Genomic DNA, 24,174 nt, shown 5'->3' on the forward strand with positions numbered 1-24,174 from the left:
CGAAGAATTTTTCCAAACAACGTTGCGTGTGTGGTCACGAGTAGTCTAACATGGGCGCATGTAATCCATGCACTACCGCTAAGGGTGCTCTTCTCCCGCCACATCTGGTTTTTTAAGGTCCAGGGCCACTAGTTATTTCAGACTTGACTAATTGCCATACTCCTAGGGTGGCGCGTGGCTCTCACACGCTATCATCACTTTGTTTATAATTTTTTTCTTCCAAGGTTGAAAATGCATATATATGTCTTTTCAACATGTAATTTATTTTTTCTATGTATCTTTATTTTCTGTTATTTTTTTTTTTTTTTGTTTTAGAAAAAAACCACACATATAGTTTCTTAGACTTTTGTCCATAGAGTATGTCTTTTATTCCGTTTTAGATAGAGTATGAGGTTTGTTAATTCTATCTTAGATAAAGTTGTACTGTTTTTCATATTGTGGTCTGTAAAGGTTTGTAGTATGGATTAAATCATGTTAGTCATAGTTGTACACTAAGGAGCTATTAATGTTATAGTTGGCTTGTAATGCATATTTCAGATCAAAGTTATAATGTCCATTATTAATGAATGTCGTATGTTTTATCCAAAAAAACAAAGGGTCTTGCATTTTAATTCCAATTCTATTTTTTATTTATTTTAATTAAACATTCTAAGTATTGGATTCACTAATTGAGAAAAGTATGGCCTATATGTGAAGTTGATCAGTATTAAGAATATAATTTAAATAATTATATCTATATTTTCTCTTCAACTTAAATTTTTAGCACGCCTTTTGAGACCGAGCACAAATTTACGGATAAAACTTAAAATGAACACCTAGGTTGAAAATGTCTGCATGACTGTTGAGACTTGAGGGTCAAGAGAGACTTAAAACTAATGTTGCTAGAAATATCCTCTTAGTGTGGTAGGTAAGAATATGATAATATTGTAAGCTTCCAACTACCGGCATAGAAAATTATAGAGAGTAGAGCCACAAAGGCTCTAAGTCCATGGCCTAAATTACCAAAAATGGATTTAAATGCTTGCATCTGACAACAGCATGATATCATTATCCAAGGATTATAATATGACCTGTGGTTCCAGCTAGACCTGATTTTCCCACCAGATTTACGTACACATGATTTAAGAACTATTTTTATCCTTTATTTTATATTATATATAGTTATAAAGTATTTAAGTATCATATAATTATTTAAAAATAAAATAAAATTTATTTTAAAAATAAAATAAATTTTCTTTTTATATAAATTTCATATTTATTCATTTTTTTAAAGTAATTATACGATTTACATATTTACAACTGCAAGACATTTTCATTGCTTTGGAAAGGGAAAGGTGCTCCTCGACGATTTCAATGTTTCCTAAATCCTACCTTCCCCAATTTTGGCTCAGTTTGTGCAATTCTACAATTTTTCTTGACATTTTTATCTCATTGAAATGGCTTCGATTCGCCTCTCACTAAAAGGGTTTTTTGAATCCGTGTTCTTAAGAGAGGCCCAAAAACACAAAAAATAAGACTGAAATTCTAAATTGGAAAATGTTATTTAGTCCTTTAAAAGTTACTACTCTAGTATTTAAATTTTTTTAATTTTATTTATTTTTATTTAATAATTAAAAAAATAATTATTAGTGAATTTATATATATTTTAAATTTTGTAATTATTAAAAATATTAAAAAATACTTAAAAAAAATTGATAAAAAAATATTTATAAATTTATGCTAGCACCACGCTCAACAGTAAAAACTAGACGGCTTGCTAGTACCACTCTTTTAAATTTCTTCCATCTCTTATATGTTTCTATTTTTTTTATAAACCACGTTAAAAGTTAGGTGTTCATATTTTAAAATAATAAAAAAATTATGTTAAATAAGACACGTGTCAATTAGGAACTAAATTTGATGGATAAGTTTTGACCGTTGTGGGGAAGACCAAAGGTTTTCCAAATAAATCAATAGTGGAAAAATGAAAGTTGTGGATAGATGAAAAGTGAAATAAAATAAATAAATAAAATCCAATAAAAGAAAAGTGGCAAAAAAAGGTTTGAACAATTTACAATATATGAACACAACTTTGAGTTTTTTTTATTTTTTATTAATTCTTAAATGTTAGGATCTTTAAATGACAATGATTTTGAAAAAAAATATTGTGTACATTAAACAAGATAATTTTCTAAAATGTGGTGACCATTCTAATATGGAAAATGATTTACACACTTGTTTTATTTTTTACAATAGTTTACACGATTATATTTTAAATGAGAGATATTTTTATAAAATATTTTGTAAAAGTAATATCATTTTACAAAAATATCCTCATCTTATAATATTATTGTAAAATGTCCTATGCTTATAACATTATTATAAAATGTATTGTAAAATTATATTGTGCGTGTATCGTTGCTCTTATGATATTAAATAACACGTGACCTGGATTTGCACTTCCATCAAGCCCCACTACCTAATCCTTCACAAATCTGCCTTCTCCTCCCCCCCCCCTACTCCATTAAAAGAAGCAAAATAGTATAAAAGGGGTAGGTAATCTATCGTTTTTCTTTTCTCTTTGTACTTTTGATGCTACTTTGTTTTAATATATATATATATATATATATTATTTTTTATTTTTTAAATAAGTCATCTGGCACCATATGATGATGCCACATTAATGTGATAAACTGAAAAGTATAAATTAGATGACACAGTAGCATTTCTCAAATTATATATATGCGTAATGCTTCCGGTTTAGTACCCAAAGATTAGCTTTAGGCTATGTTTGCTATGTAATTAAACCACTTTATTACTATTTATTATTTTTTTATTATTATTTATAAATTATTTGAGATTAATTTAACATCCAAATGTAGCCTAATCATTGAGGAAAATGTTACCTCACCCTTATGAAAGTAGGTGGAGAGGCAAGGGCGACCCTTCAAGTCAAATATATTAACCAAACTTGTGTACATACCTAAAAGAATCCCTCTATGAACATTTTTTTTTTTAATCTATGCTTTATTTTTGGTTAAAATCTTGCTGAGATTGTGCTTCTTAGAAGCTGTCGTCGCCGTCGGACCATGCAAATCATGGTTGTGCTCTAAGTGTATATTAGTGAAAAAATCAATTAGTTGAGCATTGTGATTGGTGTGTTTTTTTGTTTTATATATATATATATATATATATATATATATTTATATATTTATGCCTGGAGTTGAAAACGGACTCATTTTATTTCATTTTGACCTAATAGGTTTTGAATATTTATTTTAAAGAAATAATTTGTATAACTCCCTAGACATTTTAAAATGCATTACCTTAATTTTGTCATTTTAAATCGAATACGATAGATACGACTAGTTTGGTAAATATTATACATTTTTTTATAAATATAGTGTGATCCATTATTTAAAAAATATAAAACACATTTTTTCTTATTCTTTTTTTAAAAAAATAAGTGTTTTATAACTATAGATATTATTTATTAAAAAAGTAATGTTACTCACTATTCTAATCTTATAATCATTTTATCATAGCGTAACAAAGTAAACCATCTGTTTGTCTATGAAGTCTTCTCTCTTTTTTTTCTCTCTGAGAAAATGAGGTGAAGGCGTGTGAGTGTGCGTAAAGGGCACGAGTGTCAGAGGCGGTTATAACAGAAAAGTGCAAAAAGAGAGAATATTCGGTTGAGGGAATAAAAAAAGTCAGAGTAGTGGTAGTTGACAGCCGTGGAAGGTGGTGAGTACTAGGAAGTAGAACGGAATAAGATGAATGATCTGGAGGAAAAATGGAAGAAGTTCAAGCTGACAGAAGAGGAAGCTTAGATCATTTTTGAGGATGAAGAAGATGATGTACTGAGGTATAAGGAAGATAGGAGTGTAGTAAGAAAAGTTTGCTCGACACGACAAATTCGCAAGGAGGTACTGGGATCAACAATGGCAAAAGTGTGGAGGATTAGCAAGGCAGCAAAATTCCTTGAGGTAAGTCAAGATACCTTTGTCATTGTGTTTGAGACTCATGCAGACAAGGAGAGGGTATTTTGGGGGGGAGGGGGGGGGGGGTGGGGGGAGACTGTGGCTATTTGATAATCAACTTTTAGCTATGAAGAGATTTGATAGTTTTACTCCCCTCATCGGATGGTTTTTGAATTTGAAAGTCTTTGGGTAAGGATGCATAACTTACCTTTGGCTTGCATGAATAAAACTAGAGGAGAATAAATAGGAGGAACAGTGGGGTTAGTAGAGAAGTTGGACACGTTAGAAGATGGAAGTGGATAGGGACCATTCATGAGAGTTCAAATTCAGATGAAGATCATGGAGCCTCTACTGAGGGGAAGAGCTATAGAGGTGAAAGGGGAGAGGATTTGGATCCCTTTTAGTTACGAGAAGTTACCTAAGATATGTTTTGAGTGTGGATGCATAATGCATGGTGAGGCTGGGTGCAAAATACAAGAAAAAACTAATGAAGGGGAGGGTCAGTTTGAAGTGTGGATGAGGGCTAATCAAGGAGGGAGAGTGAAGAATTTAAAAAAAAAAAACATAAATGAGGCTAGTGAAGTTCATTCAGACAAAATGAGTGAGGGAGGGGGAGAGAAGATTGAGATGATTATGGGAAATTCAGGAGGAGTAAACTGTATTGATGATAGAGGGGAACCAGATGAACAAACAATGAATGAATTACAAGAAAAAGAAAGTGAAGGTAGGAAGGGGGAAAGGTTTATCTTACTACATGGTGAAGAGAGAAGAGAAGGGGAAGGTGAGAAAGCTAAAGAGAAGGAGTTAGAGGTGGTAGAGAGTCTGGTTTGTTAGGATAGATTGAAGGATGCCGAGGAGGGGAATGTGATAGAGGCTGAGATAGTTGATTGGAAGGAATCAGAAGCTAATAAAATCAAGAAAGGGTCGTGAAAGAGGAGAGCAAGAGGAAAGGGGTTGAGAGTAGAGGAAGAGAGTAAAGATCTAAGTGGTAATAAAAGAAGTTATGAAGAGAAAGAGGGGGAACAAAAAAAGAAAAAGGAAAAAAAGCAAGAAGTGAGGAAGGGAAGGTGATACATGAAGTTACAAAGGTTGTGACGGAGGCTGGAAACCAGCCCTGCCATACATTATGAAAATCTTAAGTTGGAACTGCCGAGGGTTAGGAAACTCTTGGACAGTTCAAGATCTTTGCAACCTAGCAGAGATTAATAAACCCAATGTTATTTTTCTTATGGAGACTAAAAGTTGTAGAGTGAAGTTTGACAGTTTGAAAAGGAGGCTCAGGTTTGAAGGCTGTTTCACAGTGGATCCAATGAGGAAAGGGGGTGGATTGTTACTCCTATGGAATGACAAAGTTAATATAGAAATAGAGACCTATTCTTAGAGGCATATTAATGCATGGATTCAAGATGAAGGGACAGAGGAGAAGTGTATGTTCACTGGTTTTTATAGGCAACTTGAGGTGGCAAAAAGAAAGGAATCATGGGATCTTTTAGATTCTATGGAACCAAAAGGCATGGTGGGATGGTGCATTGCAGGGGACTTCAATGAAATAGTAACTAATGATGAAAAAGAGGGAGGGAGAGCAAGGCCTGAAAAGCAAATGGAGGACTTATGAGAGGTTCTATCAAGAAGGAGCTTGCATGATTTAGGATGGAAGGGTGAGAAATTTACCTGGAGCAATATGCATGAAGATGAGACTTTCACTCGGGAGAGATTGGATAGAGCTGTTGCAAACACAAAATGGTTAGAGGTGTATAATGATGTTTAGATGGAAGTACTACCTGCTAGAACTTCAGATCACAAGCCATTAGTGATTCATGTCTTGCAAGGAGAAATGAGGAGATGGGTGAGGAAACAGAGATTCAAATATGAAACAAGCTGGGATTTAGAGGAAGATTGTTCAGAGGTGGTTAAGAGAGCTTGGACTAAGGAAGAAGGTAGAAGGAACCCCTTGGAGAAAGTGGAAAATTTGTTGATCAAAAGTAAGATAGCTTTACAGCAATGGAGTAGAAAAAATAAGAGAGGGGGAGAAAGGGAACTAGGAGTACTTATAGCAAGGTTAAAACAATTGCAGCAGTTTGAGTGCAAACAAAATGTTGCTAAGATCAGAAAAGTGCAGGAAGAAATAAGCTTGCTATTGGAAAAAAAGGATTTAAGGTGGAGACAGAGAGCAAAGTTTAATTGGTACAAGCATGGAGACAAAAATACAAAGTATTTTCATGCTTGTACAAACCAAAGAAGGAAGAGACATACTATTAAGCAAGTCATAAATGAGCAAAATAGAATGGTGAGTGGAAGTGGGGAAATTGAAAGAGCTTCTGGCTATTATTTTGAGGAGTTGTTCAGGTCTACTGAGCCATCCAGGGAAGACTTAGAAGGCTGTTTAGTGGCATGGAGCCAAAGGTGACTCAAGACATGAATGACAGGTTATTAAAGAATTTCTCTATAGCAGAAGTTGAGGAGGCTTTGAGACAAATGGTTCCTTTGAAGTCCCTTGGTCCTGATGGCTTTGGTGCTTGCTTCTACCAAAGTCATTGGAATCAAGTAGCAGATGAGGTGTGTGTTGCTGTGCTATCTACTCTCAATGGTAACTCTTGGCTTCCTAAGTTGAATTACACGTTTATTGCCCTTATTCCTAAGCTGAAAGAGCCTAAACATGTGAGGGATTTCAGGCCAATTAGTTTGTACAATGTTTTGTACAAACTAATTTCTAAAACTATTATAAACAGATTTAAGCAAATATTGTCTGAGATCATTACCCCAACTCAGTGTGCTTTTCTACCAGGGAGGCTTATTTAAGATAATATTATGATAGCATATGAGATGATTCACTCCATGAAGACCAGAAAGAGAGGTAAAGAAGGGAGTGTGGCAGTAGAATTGGACATGTCTAAAGCCTATGATCATATTGAATGGCTATTCTTGGAGGCTGTTATGAAGAAACTTGGCTTTTGTGAGAAATTGATTGCTTTGATAATGAGGTGTGTAACTTCAATAACCTATTCTGTACTGGTCAATGGGAAGCTGGGGCAAATTATTAAACCTTCAAGAGGTTTAAGGCAGGGTGACCATTTGTCACCCTACCTTTTTATACTATGTGCAGAGGGGCTAAGTTGTTTGCTAAACCAGTCAGAAATGAGGGGGATAATTAAAGGATTTCAAGTGGCAAGAGGAGGTCTTTCCATAAATCACCTGTTGTTTGCATATGACTGCATATTGTTTGGTAGAGCTACTATTGAGGAGTGGTATAAGTTGCAAGAGATATTGAAGACATATTAAAAGGCCTCAGGTCAATTCCTTAACAAGGATAAAACTTCTATTTTCTTCAGTACTAATACCTCTTTAGTTACTAAGAGCAGAATTTTGAAAGCAAGTGGATCAGTAGCATGTGGAAGTTATGAGAGATACCTTGGCCTTCCTACAGTTGTGGGAAGATCAAAGTTCAATACATTTAGAATATTGAAAGAGAAGATTTGGCACAAGATCACTAGCTGGAAAAACAACTTTTTATCTCAAGCAGGTAAGGAAGTTCTGATAAAAGCTGTTTTGCAGGCCTTGCCCACATATACAATGAGTGTTTTCAAAATACCCCTGAAACTGTGTAATGAGATCAACAATATGTTCTCAAAATTTTAGTGGGGTAAGTACCAGAAGGAAGGGGGAATTCAGTGGAGGAAGTGAGAAAGGATGGCTGGTCAGAAAGGGAAGGGTGGACTGGGTTTTAGGGACCTGAATTGTTTCAATCTAGTTTTGTTAGCTTAACAAGGGTGGAGGTTCATTCAGTCTCCTAACTCTCTGGCCTCAGCTGTCTATAGAGAGAAGTATTCCAAACAATCCAGCTTATTGGAAGGAAAATTGGGCTCTAAACCTTCTCTGATATGGAAAAGCATTTGTAATGCTCGTGATTTGATTAAGGAGGGAATGGGGTGGAGGGTTGGTGATGGCAAGAAGATTCTAATATGGGGTCATAAGTGGTTGAATACACCTACTTCTTTTTCAGTTCAGTCACTAGTATCAGTACTGAGGGCAGATACAACAGTTGATGAGTTAACGGGAGAAAACAAGGGAGAGCGAAATGAAGAAAGGATTCAAGCTATTTTTCATGATGAAGAGGCAAAGTAGATTTTGAGCATTCCACTAAGTAAAGGTAGGATTAAAGATAAGGTAGTATGGGGGCCATCCAAGAAATGGGTTTTTTCTGTGAGAAGTGCTTATTACCTGCAGATGGATAAAATAAGAAGGAGTAGAGGGAAATCTTTAATGGAGAAACAGGTTGATCATATATGGAAGAAAATATGGGAGCTTGAAGTGCCAAACATGGTGAAGGCATTCTTGTGGAAGGCAGCTAATGAATTACTAGCTACAAAGAAAAAACTGTACCAAAAAAAGATAGTGAAGGATCCCATCTGTCCTATATGTCATAGAGAAGAGGAGTTAGTGATGCATGTACTATGGGAATGTAAAGCAGCAAATGATATTTGGGCTAACAGATTGAGTTAACTGCAGAAATGGCGAAGGGCTGAAGGGGACTTTATGGCATTATGGGAAAAATTGATGGATGGTTTTGACAGAGAAAAACTAGAAGTTGTAGCTATACAGATGAGGAACGTTTGGCTAAGAAGAAATACATTCGTGTTTGAGAACAGACTCTCATGTCCAAAAAGACTGCTCTTATCAGCTATAGAGGTACTGGAGGAATATAAACAAGCAAACAGAAGGAAAAATGCAGGTGTTTAATGAAAGACTAGGCCAGTTCATAATAGAGTTTGGATTAGGCCTACATAAGACTATGTAAATGTGAATTGGGATGCTTCCATAGATATCAAAAGGGGGAAAATGGGAATGGGGGTGATCATGAGAGATGTTAATGGAGAGGCATTGCTTGCAGCATGTGACAAAAAGTTTAATGTTCAATTAGCAGAAGTGGCAGAATGCTATGCTCTTTGGAAGGCTTTGAAGGTGTGCAGTGATCTGAATGTGCAGAAAGTAATATTTGAAGGAAATGCTAAAGGAGTTATAGCAGCTGTGCAGAGTGAAGAAGAAAATTTGTCTATCATAGGTCCCTTAGTTGATGACATTAGGGATGTTTTGAGTGATAGGAAAGAGTGGAGTTTACAATTTGATTATAGAGAAATGAACAAAGTTGCACATAATTTGGGCAAAATTTGCTTTAAGTTTAGATGAAGAAAAAATTTGGTTAGAAAAGGTATTAGACTGCATTACTCATAGTTTAGATATTGAAAAGAGATGTAAGAGCTTGAATTCATAAATAAAATTGAGGATCTTTGTTTCAAAAAAATAATCTTTTTATTATTTTATAATGTGATATTAGATGATTACATATTATTTATTATATTTTATTTATAAATTTATTATCTAATATCATATTATAAAATAATGATGAGATAGTAAAAATTAAGACTTATTAAAACAACGTGTACGTCTTCACTTAAGTTGGTCCACCGATTATTAATGTTCCGTACACACCCCATTGAAATTTCAGACCCACCGGTGGTTCCCAAGTTTTATTTATTTATTTATTTTTGTTGGGAAGTAGTGGGTCCCAATTCCAATTTTCATTTTGCACGAATTACCGCCTCTCTGAGATCTGAATCCATGTAACGGCCAAGAGAACTGAACTACTTCAAACTCTGAAGTTCAAACTCCCTCGTTTCAGTCGAAGCTCTCTCTTATTCCTGTCTCTCTAATTTGTAATTAGGGCTTTCTCCACTCACTATGAAAACGCTTCGCAAGCTCAAGAAACATGATAAATCATCAAAGGTATACATACATCATTTCTTCATTCATTTATTATATCCATCACCTATAAACCCTAACCCCCTCCGTTTGTTTTCCGAGAATACCGGCCAGAAAATAAAAAACACATTAGCATGACATTTTCCAGAAGGCTTCCTTGCGTTTTCTTTTCTCTCTGCTACTGAACATTATGTTTAACCAGGGCCTAACTAAATTGCTATTCTGCACGGTTGTTCCTATTTTATTTTATTTTTTTATTCAATTTCTGCAGCTAGTTTTGGACGAGATTATAGGGTTGACGACGAAAAATGGAAATGGATTGGCTTCGAACATTTCGTCCGCGAATTTTGCCTACATGGCTGGTTGTGTCGTGGTGGTTTACAATGTGGGTTCAGGCACTCAGTCTCACCTCATGGTGTCTCATCGATTGCCCAAGCCTTTGAGCTGTGTTGCAATGTCAACGGATGGGCGTTTTGTCGCAGCTGGAGAGGTACACTTTGAAATTCAATGTCCGTTTTTTCAGAAAAGTGATAGCTATTGAAGTGGTTACTGCAAATTAGAAGATAATTGTTCAATCCCATATGGTTTGTCGGTATATTTCTTGGGGCTTCTAACGTATGGACTTAGGGATGTATCTGATGGGACCACTGAATAATTTCAGAGCCTGTTACAAATTTGAGATGCAAGAACATTGAGTACATCAATGTCAAGTTTTCAGGAATTCGATCTGAATTGAAACAAATGGATACTTAATCAATCATTCTGTTGGCTAAAAAAATGTTTGCTTGTTTATCTGCTTATTGATGTGGAACAGATTTGGGAATTGCATATGACTTACTTCTATTATGTTCTGTACGTGCATCATCTAATATGGTTCTCCAGTCAGGGCCTCAACCTGCCGTTCTAGTGTGGGACTGCACGTCTCAGGCTTTTGTATCTGAATTAAAAGGTCATCTCTATGGGGTTGCATGCATTGCTTTCTCACCTGATGGTTAGTAGAATCAATCAATCTATGCTTGGTTTTTTTTGTTATAATATTAAATGCTATTTTTATTTATATTTTACTTTTACTTTTCATTTTTTCTGTCTGGAATACTTTTCGTAGGAAAACATCTTGTGTCTGTTGGGGGATACATATACCTTTGGGATTGGCGGAGTGGAACTTTGGTTACTAAGCTTAAAGCAAATTCATCTTGTTCTGCGGTCTCTTCTGTTAACTTCTCAAGAGATGCAAAATTCATTGTCACTGCTGGGAAGAAGCATTTGAAGTTCTGGACAGTTGGATCATCTCCAAGGACTCGTCTAAATGCAGGGACAGGATCACTGGCAATCCATGGAAAGCCTGTTGACCTTGGACCTCAGAAAGGAAGCTCATTCGTATCTGTTACATCCCGTTTCTGGAGTGGTGGTAGTTTTGTAAATGGTGAACAGGCTAGCGACCTTTTTCCTATCTATGCACTGACCGAAACAGGTTGAATTTCATCTTATAGTCCCCCTGCATTCAAGTATTTTGGAATGATTCACGAGTCTATTCCTTTCTCACTGTTTACAGGTGTTCTGTGCCTTGTACATTCAGGATTCTCTTTGAGAAAATCATTCGATTTAAAGGTATGCTTGACTGTAATTTTTTCATGATAGAACCCAGGGTGCTGATTTTTTGTTTCAGAATAATAGGTTATATGAACTCGGGATGCCTAGAAACATGCTATCTACTTAGCTGATTTATAGGAACTTGGTGTGCCTAGAAACATGATATATACTTAGCTGGTTCATACGGACACAGGAAGTTCCCTGTTGGAAATTGTTCTAAATTCACAGAGAGATAGAATTATATTTTCCCTGTTGGTGTTCTAAGTAGGCTGGGGGGGCCTATGGTGTGAGTCTTTGGAAGTATATTAGAAAGGGTTGGCAGAGCTTTGTTAAACTGGGAAATGAAACTTTGTTTTGATACAGACACCTCCACAAATGTGGCATCCAACAAGGCTAAAGTGACAACCATAAGAGTGTTGTTGGTTGCTTTTGTAGAATCACCAGGACTGTTTGTACTGCACTTGTTAGAAAAATCTCATTAATTGTTATCGAAACTACTTGATCCTCTCTAACTTTCCCAAAACTTTCAAAACATATTTTTCAGGTCCGAAAAGGTTTTTCTGTATCTGCATCAAACAAGCTAGTTGCTTGTGCATGCAGTGATGGAATAGTACAACTCTTAGCCAGTGAAACTCTCAAATATGAAGGAAGTGTTATATATTCAAAGTCCAAAAAAAGCCTAGGAGAAATTGATGTTGTTTGCTGTTCTAAATCTGCTGAAAAGAGTGTTCAAATTTCTCCTGCTCTTCCAGATGCAATTGCTTGTCAGTTTTCAACCTCAGATAAGCTTGGTGAGCATAAAAGCATTAAAATATCTTGATCATGGGATTTCGCCTGAACTTGCACCTTAATCTTTCTATCTTAATGCTGGACCAGTTGTTGTTTACGAAGACCATAGTCTCTATATATGGGACATTCATGATGTGAATCAGGTGATTTATTATAAGATTTACTCTAATGTTCCATTTATTTTCATTCGTTCTCCAAAGACCACATTGATTATTTTTTCCTTCTTTATATTTCATATGGATTTTTGATTCTCCAGTTTAGCCTGAGTTATTTTTTGGAGCTTATAAATAGATCACGCCCACTGCTACTAAACCTTTATGCAACTTTTTAGGCAACCCGTTGTTGTGTGCTAGTTTCACATTCTGCATGCATATGGGATATCAAGAATCTCTGTTGTGAAAACATGCATGATCCATCTCTTGCGTGCGTGGCAAGAGGTTGTTCTGGTGGAGTTTCTTTTGCTACTTGCTCGGCAGATGGCACTATAAGGTTATGGGATCTTGTTTTGCAACTTGATCCATCAGAAGATGCTGCAAACCATCATTCTCTTGATTTTGGACCTGTGCGTACAACACATTTAGGTAACTGTCATGCTCGTGAGGCCCTTTACTTACATTTGCAAAATGATGTTTGGTTACTTTTAAGTTCTTGTGCAGTTTTAATAATTTGTACAGTATCTGAACCTTATATTTTTCTGATTGTCACTTGACATATCCAGTAAGTGCTGGGATTTTCGAACGTGATTCTGTGGAGGCAGGAGTTGGCACTCAAGAATTTCGGTCTTTGGCAATTAGTTCAGATGGCAAGTTTCTCAGTGCTGGTGATTGTGAAGGAAACCTTCATATCTATAACCTACAAACTTCTGAATATACCTGTTTTCAGGTAAAACCAGGCACCTAGATTCCATTTTGAAATGTTTTTGCCAAAAAAAAAAAAAAAAAAAAAAAAATGTAACTTGAAGACAAAGATTATGCTTTATTTCAAATTCTGGCAGGGTGCTCATGACGCAGAGATCCTCTCATTGAGCTTTAGCCTCTCAAGCAAAAAAGTTTCTGAAGAAGTCATGGATAGCCAGTCCTTCCTTGCGTCAGGGGGCCGGGATCGAATGATCCATCTTTATGACGTCAAAAGGTTTGACTGCACAACTTTTAGCCATTTCTAGTTTGTTGGGTTGCATTAATAGGCTTATCTTTATGTCAGGAATTTTGATCTTATTGAGAGTATTGATGATCATTCAGCTGCTGTGACTTCTGTTAAGATTGCTTGCTGTAAGATTCTCAGTTGCAGTGCTGATAGGTATGTCCTACAAGTTCTGTTTTCATATACATTATGGAACCTTTGGAGCCTTAAAGTGAAATGGTTATAAGAAAGTGCCTGAAATTTATTCTTTTTTTTTTTTTTTTTCAAATTGTATCTGAGTTTTGCACGACATTTACAATGTATCTTTTTTGTTGCATGTTTTGCCAATGATTATAAAATATCAAAAAGTGCTATTTTCAAGCCTTTTGCACTTTTTAATAAAGCTTCATTAAAAAGTGCAAAAGGCTTGAAAATATTAACTTTTTCAAGCCTTTTGCACTTTTTAATGAAGCTTTATTACTTGTAATTGTGTATGACATCATGGCCCAGCTAGTAGATTTTAGCCATACAGCTGATCGTGGTCATACAGGTCTTTGGTGTTTCGTGATGTCGCTACAACGGATAGTGGTCATATGATTTCGCGTCATCATCATCTAATGGCATCTTATGGAACTGTGTATGACATGGCTGTAGATCCAGCAGCGGAGACTGTTGTTACAGTTGGGCAGGTAAATATCAAGTATAAATTTTATAATATGCTGATTGAATTAGAAATGGTCCCTTGTAGGTCATGTGAATAAAGTTTCAACTTGGTTCATTGGCCTCATGGTATCACTGCAGATTCCCCGCTCTTTGAACTCCAGTATATGGAACTGATGATTTAGTACTTTCACTTGTAGGATAAGAAGATAAACACATTTGACATTGCTGCTGGGAAGCTAATTAGATCATTCAGGCATGATAAAGATTTTGGAGAGCCGATTAAGGTGAGATATCTTCTTGGTCAGCAAAGCATCAGACCATCCTCATGTCCTCTTAATGGGAGCTGCTACTAATGTTTGCAGGTTACTATGGACCCAAGCGGCAGCTATCTGGTTTGCTCCTACTCTAACAAGTCCATCTCTGTATATGACTTTATCAGCGGAGAGATGGTTGCTCAAGCCATGGGACATGGTGAAGTTATAACTGGTGTCATCTTCTTACCTGACTGCAAGCATATAATATCTGTGAGTTTCTGCTATGTTTAATCTGATTCTTATAACATGAGCATGTGGATGGATGCATTCTATGCTAATGCTATGTGAAGACTTTGTACTTCTTAGTTCGCTCAAAAGTATCCCTGGCCTGGCTGCATACTCTTTGTAATTAGTACATGAAGGGGGTAGGAAACTTCACCTCCCATGCAAACTAGTCTTACAATTCTTGTATTTAATTGTTCAAGTGTGTTCATTGGTGTTTGGCCTGTTTGGGGTTTGTGGGTTATGCTCAAACTGGTGTTTGATTTATTGGCACGTTGAAAGGAGCATTTTCAAACACATTATGGTGTCAAATTCTGGAAGGTAGCTCCCTTATGTATCTGTACTTAGAGAGAAGAACTAACTTAATATGTTGAGGGGGTATATTATCCATGCTGAAATTGAGGTTTTTGTTGTTGCATTCTCTCAATGATTGAACAGCGGTCACAAGTTATTTCTTACTCAAATTTGTGGGAGTTTATTGATATTTTAGATTCTAGATTTGTATATCTTGTACGCATCCCATGTATTAGGGTTGTGCTGCCCCTCTTTTTGTGCACTTTTTAAAGAAATTTCTTAGTTACATTTGAGATCATAATGAAGTGTTAAAAATTTTCACATTTCAAATGTGAAGCAGCTGATTGGCATTAGCCTTTAATTTTTTCCCACCATATATGCACTTGTAATTTTATTGATGTGTTCAGGTAGGTGGTGATGGTTGTATATTTGTATGGAAAGTGCCTGCTCCTTTGTCTTCTAGAATGCTGCAGAAAATGAAGGAAAATTTAGGTTCATTGTCTCCATCAAGTTTGGCTCAGTCAGTAGATTTTAGTCAAATATTTGTTTATGAAGAGAAGGACGAGCAATGCAGAATCAATGCTGTAGATGTGTTGTTGCCGGGGAACTCCAACCAGACAGGAAAAAAAATCCCTTGTCAAAGTGGGGGACATCGAGAGACCTCGACATTTAAATTTAGTATTTCTAGACTTCCAAGATGGGCACAGGCCAAAGTAAAAATCTCTGATATTGTCTCTAGTGATCTTAAGTTCACTTTATCCCAGGTATATGCATGCCCAATTTTGTCATCAATATTCTGATTTCATGGAACCACCAAACTTCTGTTCTTTGATTCATATTTGTGTAGTTGATCCTCTAGCAGGTTATTGTAATTTGGTTCTGATTTTATTCCTTCTCTGCCATGCTTCCCTCTGACTATGCTAGAAATTAGACCAGAAATATTTCTCTCCAGTTGGTGATGGCCATGGATATGCTTCCATGTCCCCTGAAGCTCAAATTTTATCTGATCACAATATGGGAGGCTGTGAGTCATGCATCAGTAGTTTGTCCAAAAGTTCTCCCAACACTAACAAAAGTGAAAGTTCTCCAATACCTCAAGAAACTCCTAGGTCAGCATGCAATTGACTATATCTTTCTTCTATTGTCAGGAATCACAGCTAATTGTCACACTCACGATATTGCAATTGAATTTCAGCATATTTTCCATGGACAAGCGTTGGCGCTCCATTTATACGGTGTGTCTGGATCTGCTTAATTCACCTGAGATGCGGACCTTAATGGACACAAATATGACACTATCTTCATCAGATTTGAGTAAGGCTGAACCCTCATGTTCACATGATATAATACTTTAGTGTGGCCGAACCCTTACATTTATTCCTGTTGAATTTAATATTATTTAGTTATTTTATTATGTTCACATGGCAGTTTCTCACGCAATGGCAATTTTAACTAACTGAAAGGGAACTAAATCCCCAGTTTTGGATGCCAAGTGTCTAGTCAGATTCAGAAAATTGAATACAAGAACGTAGATAGATATAATATTGACAATAATCTGAGTCACAAATGGTTCTGTTTTTGCTCTTCAAATGATGACATTTTTGCAGGAAAAAATGCGGATGAGGAAGCTGGTAACGGTCAATGCTTTTTAAAGAATGGTGGTCAACTTGGCACACATAATACTACTAATTGCCATGAGGTAGTTGCCCGTGATGCGGCAGAGAATTTGCATTCAATTAAAACTGGAAGTGAATTGCAAGTAAATATGGATGTTAAAATCTGCGACATGGAATCTGAAGAAAGTGATCTGTTCAGACAACACTTTGGCAGTTTATCAACAACACACAAGGTTGGTAATCTTGCATGCAATGTTAGCTGATAAGTCTGACTTGTCTTTAATTTTCTTTATTATTATTAGTGATGGGAATGGGGTGGGGGGAGGGCAGTGGTCCTGAATCTTTGAAGCAATATATCGTCTTAAGCCATTTCTTATGAATTTCAGAGAAACTTTTACAGTTTTTTTTTTTTAATCAATTTCTTATTAAGGTAGAGTTTTGCATCCAGTTCTGGTAAACATTCGACACAACACTTCTAAACTTCTAAATTGTTGGCACCAGCTTATAACTCAACTCTGAAAATAAGTAGTCAAGACAAAGGAGTTTGGTTAAGATGACAGATTAGTCTTTAGAATATTTTTCTTTTTATATACTTCTGAAGTGTATTGGACGTGAGTAACCAGTTATCCACAGGAATTTTATCCCGGAAAACTTGTAGTCACAGGAGTATAAAAATGATACCTTATAAAAGAAAGAATGAATGAAATTTTACAGAAGACAGCTCAGGACAGTCTTGGATGGCCCAGGAAAAGGGAAAGTCGTTAAGTTGACTCTTGAGTAATTTTGATATGAAGCTTTGGGAGTATTATACTGATGTTTAGTGTTTATCTTTACACAGACAGAGATAAGAAAATCATCAGCTAGGAGAAGGTACTCCACGAAATATGTTGTGCATCGGGATTATCTTGGAGACCACGCTCAACTTTTTGACACTCCAGTTCTAGAATTGGCTGGCAAAACCTTAAACTGCCAGGAAGAAGCTGCCATGCATGTCACATTTGAAGATGGATCATTCCATGCCTTGGAAGAACAGAAAATGGTAGGTGTAATGAGGTCTGTCTATTACTGAAATACAGACTTACCAAAGGTCATGTTATGGTCTGGTAAGATTTCGTTTAGTATAATATTTTAAACCATGTGAAGCATCTCAAAAGTTGTCAATTGAGATGGTCTGTTTGGTGAACACTATCTTGTTAATCAGTAGGTAGCAGAGTGTAATTTAAAATCTATCTCAATAAACTCAATTTGTTTTTTAAAATATCATGGTCATCCATATTATTTTCTGAAAGCACTGTTATATTGAAAAATGACAACTTTGGTTCGTCGTATGTTAATGGTGCTGGTATGGTGACAACTGCAGGACAAGAAGAACTCAGTCCAACGCATGCCGAGTCCAAGTTTCACCTCCACAGAGAGTGAATTGGCTGAAGGCCCTGTCATGGGAAGTTCAAAAAACTTCAAATTGACAGAAGTCAGAGACCAGAAGAAATGTGCACCCATAGAAAGTGAGGTCGATAAAAGAATACTTGCGTGCAAGGAAGCATTACTCGGTTTGAATGCTGCAGCCGAGAACACAGTCGATTTATTTTCGACATTGGGAATTCTGGGTTCTAGTGAAGAGTTCTCAGGAGAAAGGAGGGCTAAGTTATATGATGAGGCAGCCGAACTACTTCAATCAATTGCAGGGAAAGTCAATTCACTCGCCATATTGATGCAATCTAGGAATAATGATTCTTGTGGAAGCAGATTGGGTTTTCAGGAGGTCTCTCACGAAAGGCTGATCAAGGAAAACCTCAGCTAACTAAAATCTGTTTTCCTCACAAAGTAGTGCATAGTGCATCTCAACATAACCAGCCATCCTCCAGTCTTGTAAATAATCACCATGGAATTGCCTTGCTTCCATGCTTCTCAGCGAAGCTGGGATGAAAATGCATTGAATTATTAATGTGAATGAATGAATGATATTAGCAAGGTGGTCATTCTTGAGAGATATTTATTTCAAATGAATTATGAAAAATATAAAATCATTGGACACATGAAAGAAAGAAAGAAAGAAAGAAGCCTCTATATGGTCGCGAGATTATAGACCAGTTTTTGTTGTTTTCTGCTTTTTGGGTCGTAATTATCGGTCAGGAAGAGTAACCTAATCGCAGCTACATTTAAGAAGTAAGAACCTCGACACAGCCCATGTTCAGCCTGAAAGTTTTTGATTTATTCAGTCGCTTGATGTATTACATTTTAAATTATTTTTCATTGAAGTGATTAAAATCAACGATTCAAAGTTCAGTAGCATTGCTCTCAAAACGAATGACTAGCCAATAGCCATGATCTTTTATCACTTCCAGACCAAAAATATGAGACTTACTTACAGCACGCCGGCCAATAAAGAAAGTGGAGGGAAAAAGGAGGTCAAGTTGCACAGAAATCAACAGGCCGGGATCCATGCCTAAAAGAATTTCCCAGAAAGAAAAAATAAAAATTTAGATCTTTCTCGTGTGAACACTTTTTTCCCCCTTCTCGTTTCATCTTCACTCTCTGCACTTTAGCTTAAAAAAAATAGAAAAGAAGGGGAAAAAAAAAAAAAGCAATGACCATCTTTTCTTTTCCCTATCCCTTCACCTTTAAAAACCCATTGCTACTGATGATTTTGATGCAATTCTAACATTAAAAATATACAGAAACCTCCCTTTTTTATTGGTAGGTTTCAAGGCATGCCAGTGAATAATGAAGCAAGCACTCTGTACGCTTAGGATAAACACAGCTGAGCTCCACCAAATATCTGTTTGGAATATTAGAAAATCCCTAGGAAGGTATGTATGCCTAGCTAGAATTAACCTCTTGTTTTGCCTTTTGTCTAGTTGCTTTAGTAAAATAAATGCCCACCTCCAAACTGATCTTTCTTGGGATTCCTTCACTCTGCTTGAATAATCATGCAGTTTTACAAAAGCCTATGATAGGTTTTACCATGATCAGGAATTTTAGGACTGCTACCAGTGGCCCATGATAAACCTACCCCATGTGTGGCCGTATATATTCCACACAATTAATCTAATTATGCCCACTTTGCACACACAGGCAGCTCATAGGGAACGTGGAGTCCAATTAAGGCCCTAATTTGAATAGCCACTACTCAAATTTTGACAAAATGTTATTACCACAGTAAATATAAAAGAGTTTTGCTACTTATAATAATGTGTAAACTCATTAATTACTTAAAATATGAGATCGATTTGCGTGAAAAAATTATTCTTTTAATAATAAATCTTATTTTTTTTAAAAGGAATATATGGGACTTGTGTATCTTAGAACTATATGTAGCATTACCCATTACTTAATATAAGATCCAACAAAATTCTATATGAGTGGTCTGTTTAGTGTATCAATAAGCGATCGAACACAATATTATTTAAAAAGAATATAGTTTTTTTTCTTAAATTTGATAATATTATATGTCTCATGAATTTTAAACGATGGTCATGTTGTTGTTTATCTAAGATCATCATGATCTTATTCGAAAGATATCGTATGCATGGTGTGATCACTTGTGACATCCATAGGAAACAATATTAATGCCTGTTATGGCATGCATGCATGTAGCACCGAATTTTCTTCCTTGGCATGATTAAGATGATGAACCTTTGATTTAGATATGTAAATCATGTTACACAAATGCTAACAAAACAACATATCCTAGCTAGCTTGCTTGTAATAATGGGGCAAAATGTGAATGAAGTTTATAGAGAGCAGAGGCATGTTGAGTCCAAAATGGGGGCTCTGCCTAGCTAAAGTGGCTTATCATTTTATACACTGTTGTTAAATTGGGAAAAGAAAAAGCCTCTGTTCTGTATATGCTGTATGTGTGTGTGTGTGTGTGTGGGGTAAAGGATCATCAATTAGATTGTCCTCTTGCATTCATTTTTCTCATGTAATGATGATGGCCTTGCTTTTCCCCCACACTTTTTCTCACTGTTAGACGTGTATTTTGCAAACCCCATCTTCTTTTTAGCTATCGATCATGTAAAATATATATGAAAGAGCAAAGAAGTATCTTAATAAGAACTATGTCTCAAAGAGAATAACTTTTTTGTGTGTGTAATTATGGTCAATTATAATGATCTAGACGTATTATAAGACAACATTATCAACGGCTTCAGCGAGATTTGTGGTGTCTTTTATATGCATGCATGGTTGCGCATGTTTATCTTTACATTATTTGATTAGCACAACAATGGCTGCTATATAATCAAGAAATATCATTTTTCATCATAATTTTATCATCTTTAATCCCGCCGACTCATATAAATTATATATATATATATATAACACATTCGATATGATATGTATATGAATAATATTATGTTAAGAATGGTGTACAAGGTTATTTTTAACGAGGGCCGGCTCTTCCATAGGCAACTTAGGCAATTACCCTAGTGGAAGAAGGCCTCAAATTTTTTTAAAGTAAAATTAATTAAAAAAAAAGACTTAATTAAAAAAAATAAATTAACTCAATGAGAAAATATTAAAAGTATCAAATAGATATCATATCATTATTAGTTTTAAAAATATCTCCACGTAATAATTATCTCTCGTACTTTTTTTATAAAAATACACTTCTCATTTGGCATTATTAATTTAATATATAATGTAAAAATTATAAATAACAAAATCTAATTTTCTAGTGTATATAAAATTTTTTTGTATTATCCTTTGAGGAGACAAGGGCCAAAATTTTTCCAAATGCGTAGATTATTTATAACATTTTATTGAAAATAATGATTATAATTACTTCTAAAGCCCCATTTAGATTTGAAAAGTATTTCATCTCATCTCATTTTATTATTACAATTTTTTCAAATTCTTGCACAAAATATAATAAACAATTCAATTTTTTCAAATCTCAATTCAATTTTTTTTTAAATTTCAAAACAATAATAATAATAAATAATATTTTAATAATATTTTGTTCAATTTTTATCTTTTTTCTAAAACTATATCATCTCATATCTAAATCCAAACCAACTCTAAGATTCTAAAGCACGTTTTGTAAAATTAAATTAGATCAAATCATTTCTAAATCGATAATTTTCTAGCAAGGGTTAAATTAATTATTAGTTAAAAATGTGATATAAAATTCTAATAAATAATTTACTTTGCAAAAGGATAGGAATTATTTTTAAATAATGTAAAAATTAAATTTAAAATTATTATTTTTAAATATATATAAAAAAAATCTCGCTCAAAATTTCAACTCTACACCCTACGACAGATTCATGAGCCGGCCCTGTTTAAAATGACCATATATATGTATGAGAAGTCATGCAGGTAGCATTAAGCAAGCGATCGAATCACCGCGGTCATTTTGTCATTGTCAGATATTATATATATATATAGTTTCTGTACACCATGCAGCATGTTTTTCGAGTTTTAAATACTGGAAGGACTGATGAATGGTTGCAAATGAATGTTGCTGTTTTCATTGAGAAGATGACAAAAAAAAATAAAGGAAAGAAGGGGAAAGAAAGCTCATTCACACTGCATAAAAGCCTTTGGAGAGACAAACAACTATTTACTCTGTCTACCGAATCTTCATTTCCTCACAAAACAACAGAAAACAACCCCTAAAATAATAAACATACCTTCAAACATCCAAAAAAGTCTCATCTAATCTTTCCTTTGCATGCTTGAGCTGTAGTAATCAGCTCCTTTCCATGTCATCACCAGGAAAATATTGACACCGCCCAGATCAAGCCTGCTAAGCTTAATACCGCCCCTTTAATCCATGCATCTAGAAATTAATAATATCCCCACCACATGCATTCAACATTATTTTATTTTTCTGTTTATATTGCCTAGCTAGCTTGTATCATTTAGGCCAGGTTAGCCACGGTACTACTACTCATCCTGGCCTATATACGTTACTACATTAATATCAAAACAAACCCAATAAAGTTTTTAAAACTAAATTATTATCTAGGGTCATTTTGGCTTTTAAGCTATAACAGTCACTCTAAAGAAAAATATAGTTTTCTTGAATATATATATATATATATATATAGAAGTGGAGGATTCGAATCTAATTCTCTCATTTAGAGACCAGGTCATATATCATCTGGTCTAAAAAATCTTGATGCAATTTTCCTTATATCAACCATACCTTTTGAGCTTGTAAACCCGTATAGATAAATCTAAAAAAAACTAGTCATTTATTTTGGGTTGGATTGAGTATTATGTTCAATGAGTGTTCTCTTATGGAGGGATAAATCACTTTCTTCCAAATTCTTAGAGCACCATTCTAGTCTAAAATTTTAAATATAAAGTTAAATATGGTGCAATAGTGTGAAAGATCTTCCATCAATTATCGTGACTTTTATCTTTAGTGGGATTTAAAAATCTTCCATCACGTGTATATTCTGACAACACCAGCTACATCTGTACATTACCCAATTTCGTAGCCATTGTGCTCAAAAGCAAATAATAATAATAATAATAAGAGGAAGAAGAAGAACTGTAGCTAGTGATAACACCGATGTGGCACCAAATCCAATTCTATGACAGCATCAACAAAAGATACCAATTTGTTTTGCACAAAGAAACGTTAATTAATCGAACTGCAATGTTCTCTCTCTCTCTCTCTCTCTCTCTCTCTCTCTCTCTCTCTATATATATATATATATAAGAGCTATATTTCATCATGTTTTAAGCACGAACAATACTTACCTCAAAGCAATTGATTTGATGAGAGAAAAAAAAGAGTGATAAAAAAAAGGAAAAAATCTTCAAAGAAGTATATATGGTTGTGTACAAGATCTTGGTGGGAAGTACTGTACAGTATATATACTGTATATTACGATAAAAGACATGTTTGGAGACATATAGGAATGAGTACTTAAAAATATATATCGTGTGTTCGGAGTGGCAGGAAGGAAGACATGACAAAGGTGGTGGTGAAAATCTTGGGATGGGGGGGCCAGAGGGCCTGGAGGGAGTGTGTTTCTGTCTGTACCAAATGCAATCTTTGCTACGCATTAAACTTGTAAACATATCCACTTTGGATATGGGAATTATCTGATCCACCAACCAATTAAACAAAACTCTGAAAAGACAAACCCTAGCTACGGAGAGAGAGAGGGAGAGAGAGAGAGAGAGAGAGAGAGAGAGAGACCCCATTTCCCATTTCCTATTGCCCTTTTTGTTTTTGGCTATTATAATTTTGTTTTATTTTCTGTGTGAATGGATAAAAAAGAAAAAGGAAAAGAAAAGGTAGAGGACAGGATGACACTTTAGACGCCTCATTCCATGCACAAATACACTAAATAATAATCATAATAATAGCAATACATTGGCTGCAATCCCTATCACCATCAGCACCGCTACGACCACCCAACACCAACCAAAAAGAAACTCTCTCTCTCTCTCTCTCTCTCTCTCTCCATGTGAGTCAAAGGACATTTATGGAGGCCCCGTGATGTGCAACCGAAAAAGAGATTTGGAGGGGTGAAGGTGGAGGTGGAGGTCGAGGGTGGACCCTGCAGACAGAGAATTAACCCAGAATGAAGTAGGCGTTAACTCTACGCGGTACTCAGCCGGCGGGGCGGACTATCTCTCGTGTCTGATCACCAGCTTCCTCTTTCTTTTTATGCCCATCAATCAAGTTTTCATCTTTCTATCTCATCCTTATTTTTCCCAATGATCGATGCATTAAGATTAAATCATGAAACAGTACTATATACAACTACACATGATCAGTTAGATACAGCGTAACTACACTGTACGTAAGAACTAAAAAAGTACAAAAAAATAAAATAAAAATAAAAATCGATAATTCAAACCCATATATATAATTTCTAA

At 35.2% G+C, this 24,174-nt stretch overlaps 3 protein-coding genes across 5 annotated transcripts; all 3 read left to right on the top strand.

Moving 5' to 3' along the window:
* The first annotated feature begins 5,730 nt into the window (after positions 1-5,730).
* On the top strand, positions 5,731-6,369 carry LOC122277107. Its single transcript, XM_043086987.1, has one exon. It carries the CDS (start codon positions 5,731-5,733, stop codon positions 6,367-6,369), a length of 639 nt encoding a protein of 212 aa, XP_042942921.1.
* An 8-nt stretch (positions 6,370-6,377) lies between these two features.
* Positions 6,378-9,146, top strand: LOC122277108. Its single transcript, XM_043086988.1, has 7 exons — positions 6,378-6,620; positions 6,804-6,943; positions 7,599-7,656; positions 7,746-8,075; positions 8,187-8,408; positions 8,469-8,691; positions 8,782-9,146. The coding sequence occupies exons 1-7, from the start codon at positions 6,378-6,380 to the stop codon at positions 9,144-9,146; spliced, it is 1,581 nt and encodes a 526-aa protein (XP_042942922.1).
* A 395-nt stretch (positions 9,147-9,541) lies between these two features.
* On the top strand, positions 9,542-18,305 carry LOC122277791 (mitogen-activated protein kinase-binding protein 1). Of its 3 annotated transcripts, none has more exons than XM_043087946.1 (20): positions 9,542-9,743; positions 9,991-10,209; positions 10,602-10,710; positions 10,825-11,190; positions 11,272-11,327; positions 11,854-12,100; positions 12,186-12,241; positions 12,430-12,679; positions 12,817-12,980; positions 13,093-13,229; positions 13,299-13,394; positions 13,768-13,906; positions 14,078-14,164; positions 14,243-14,404; positions 15,118-15,474; positions 15,635-15,819; positions 15,906-16,024; positions 16,318-16,559; positions 17,165-17,379; positions 17,687-17,940. In XM_043087946.1, exons 1-20 carry the CDS (start codon positions 9,699-9,701, stop codon positions 17,790-17,792), a joined length of 3,357 nt encoding a protein of 1,118 aa, XP_042943880.1. In that variant the 5' UTR covers positions 9,542-9,698; the 3' UTR covers positions 17,793-17,940. The 3 variants fall into 3 exon arrangements, with proteins under 3 accessions (XP_042943880.1, XP_042943878.1, XP_042943879.1); XM_043087944.1 differs by having other exon boundaries at positions 9,544-9,743; positions 17,165-17,365; positions 17,687-18,305; XM_043087945.1 differs by having other exon boundaries at positions 9,544-9,743; positions 11,296-11,327; positions 17,165-17,365; positions 17,687-18,305.
* Positions 18,306-24,174: the final 5,869 nt, after the last annotated feature.

This window comes from Carya illinoinensis, chromosome 9, assembly GCF_018687715.1.
Source record: "Carya illinoinensis cultivar Pawnee chromosome 9, C.illinoinensisPawnee_v1, whole genome shotgun sequence".
In the NCBI taxonomy this organism is placed as follows: Eukaryota; Viridiplantae; Streptophyta; class Magnoliopsida; order Fagales; family Juglandaceae; genus Carya; species Carya illinoinensis.

What these genes read in the sequence shown, in the direction of transcription:
- LOC122277107 (XM_043086987.1), top strand. Translation starts at nt 5,731, where the DNA reads ATGGAAGTACTACCTGCTAGAACTTCAGATCACAAGCCATTAGTGATT.
- LOC122277108 (XM_043086988.1), top strand. Translation starts at nt 6,378, where the DNA reads ATGAATGACAGGTTATTAAAGAATTTCTCTATAGCAGAAGTTGAGGAG. An exon ending in AGCTGAAAGAGCCTAAACAT is followed by an intron (nt 6,621 to 6,803) that starts GTGAGGGATTTC and finishes CACTCCATGAAG; the next exon opens with ACCAGAAAGAGAGGTAAAGA. An exon ending in CTATTTTTCATGATGAAGAG is followed by an intron (nt 8,076 to 8,186) that starts GCAAAGTAGATT and finishes TATTACCTGCAG; the next exon opens with ATGGATAAAATAAGAAGGAG.
- LOC122277791 (XM_043087944.1), top strand. Translation starts at nt 9,699, where the DNA reads ATGAAAACGCTTCGCAAGCTCAAGAAACATGATAAATCATCAAAG. An exon ending in GTTTTGTCGCAGCTGGAGAG is followed by an intron (nt 10,210 to 10,601) that starts GTACACTTTGAA and finishes ATGGTTCTCCAG; the next exon opens with TCAGGGCCTCAACCTGCCGT. An exon ending in CTGTTGTTACAGTTGGGCAG is followed by an intron (nt 13,907 to 14,077) that starts GTAAATATCAAG and finishes TTTCACTTGTAG; the next exon opens with GATAAGAAGATAAACACATT.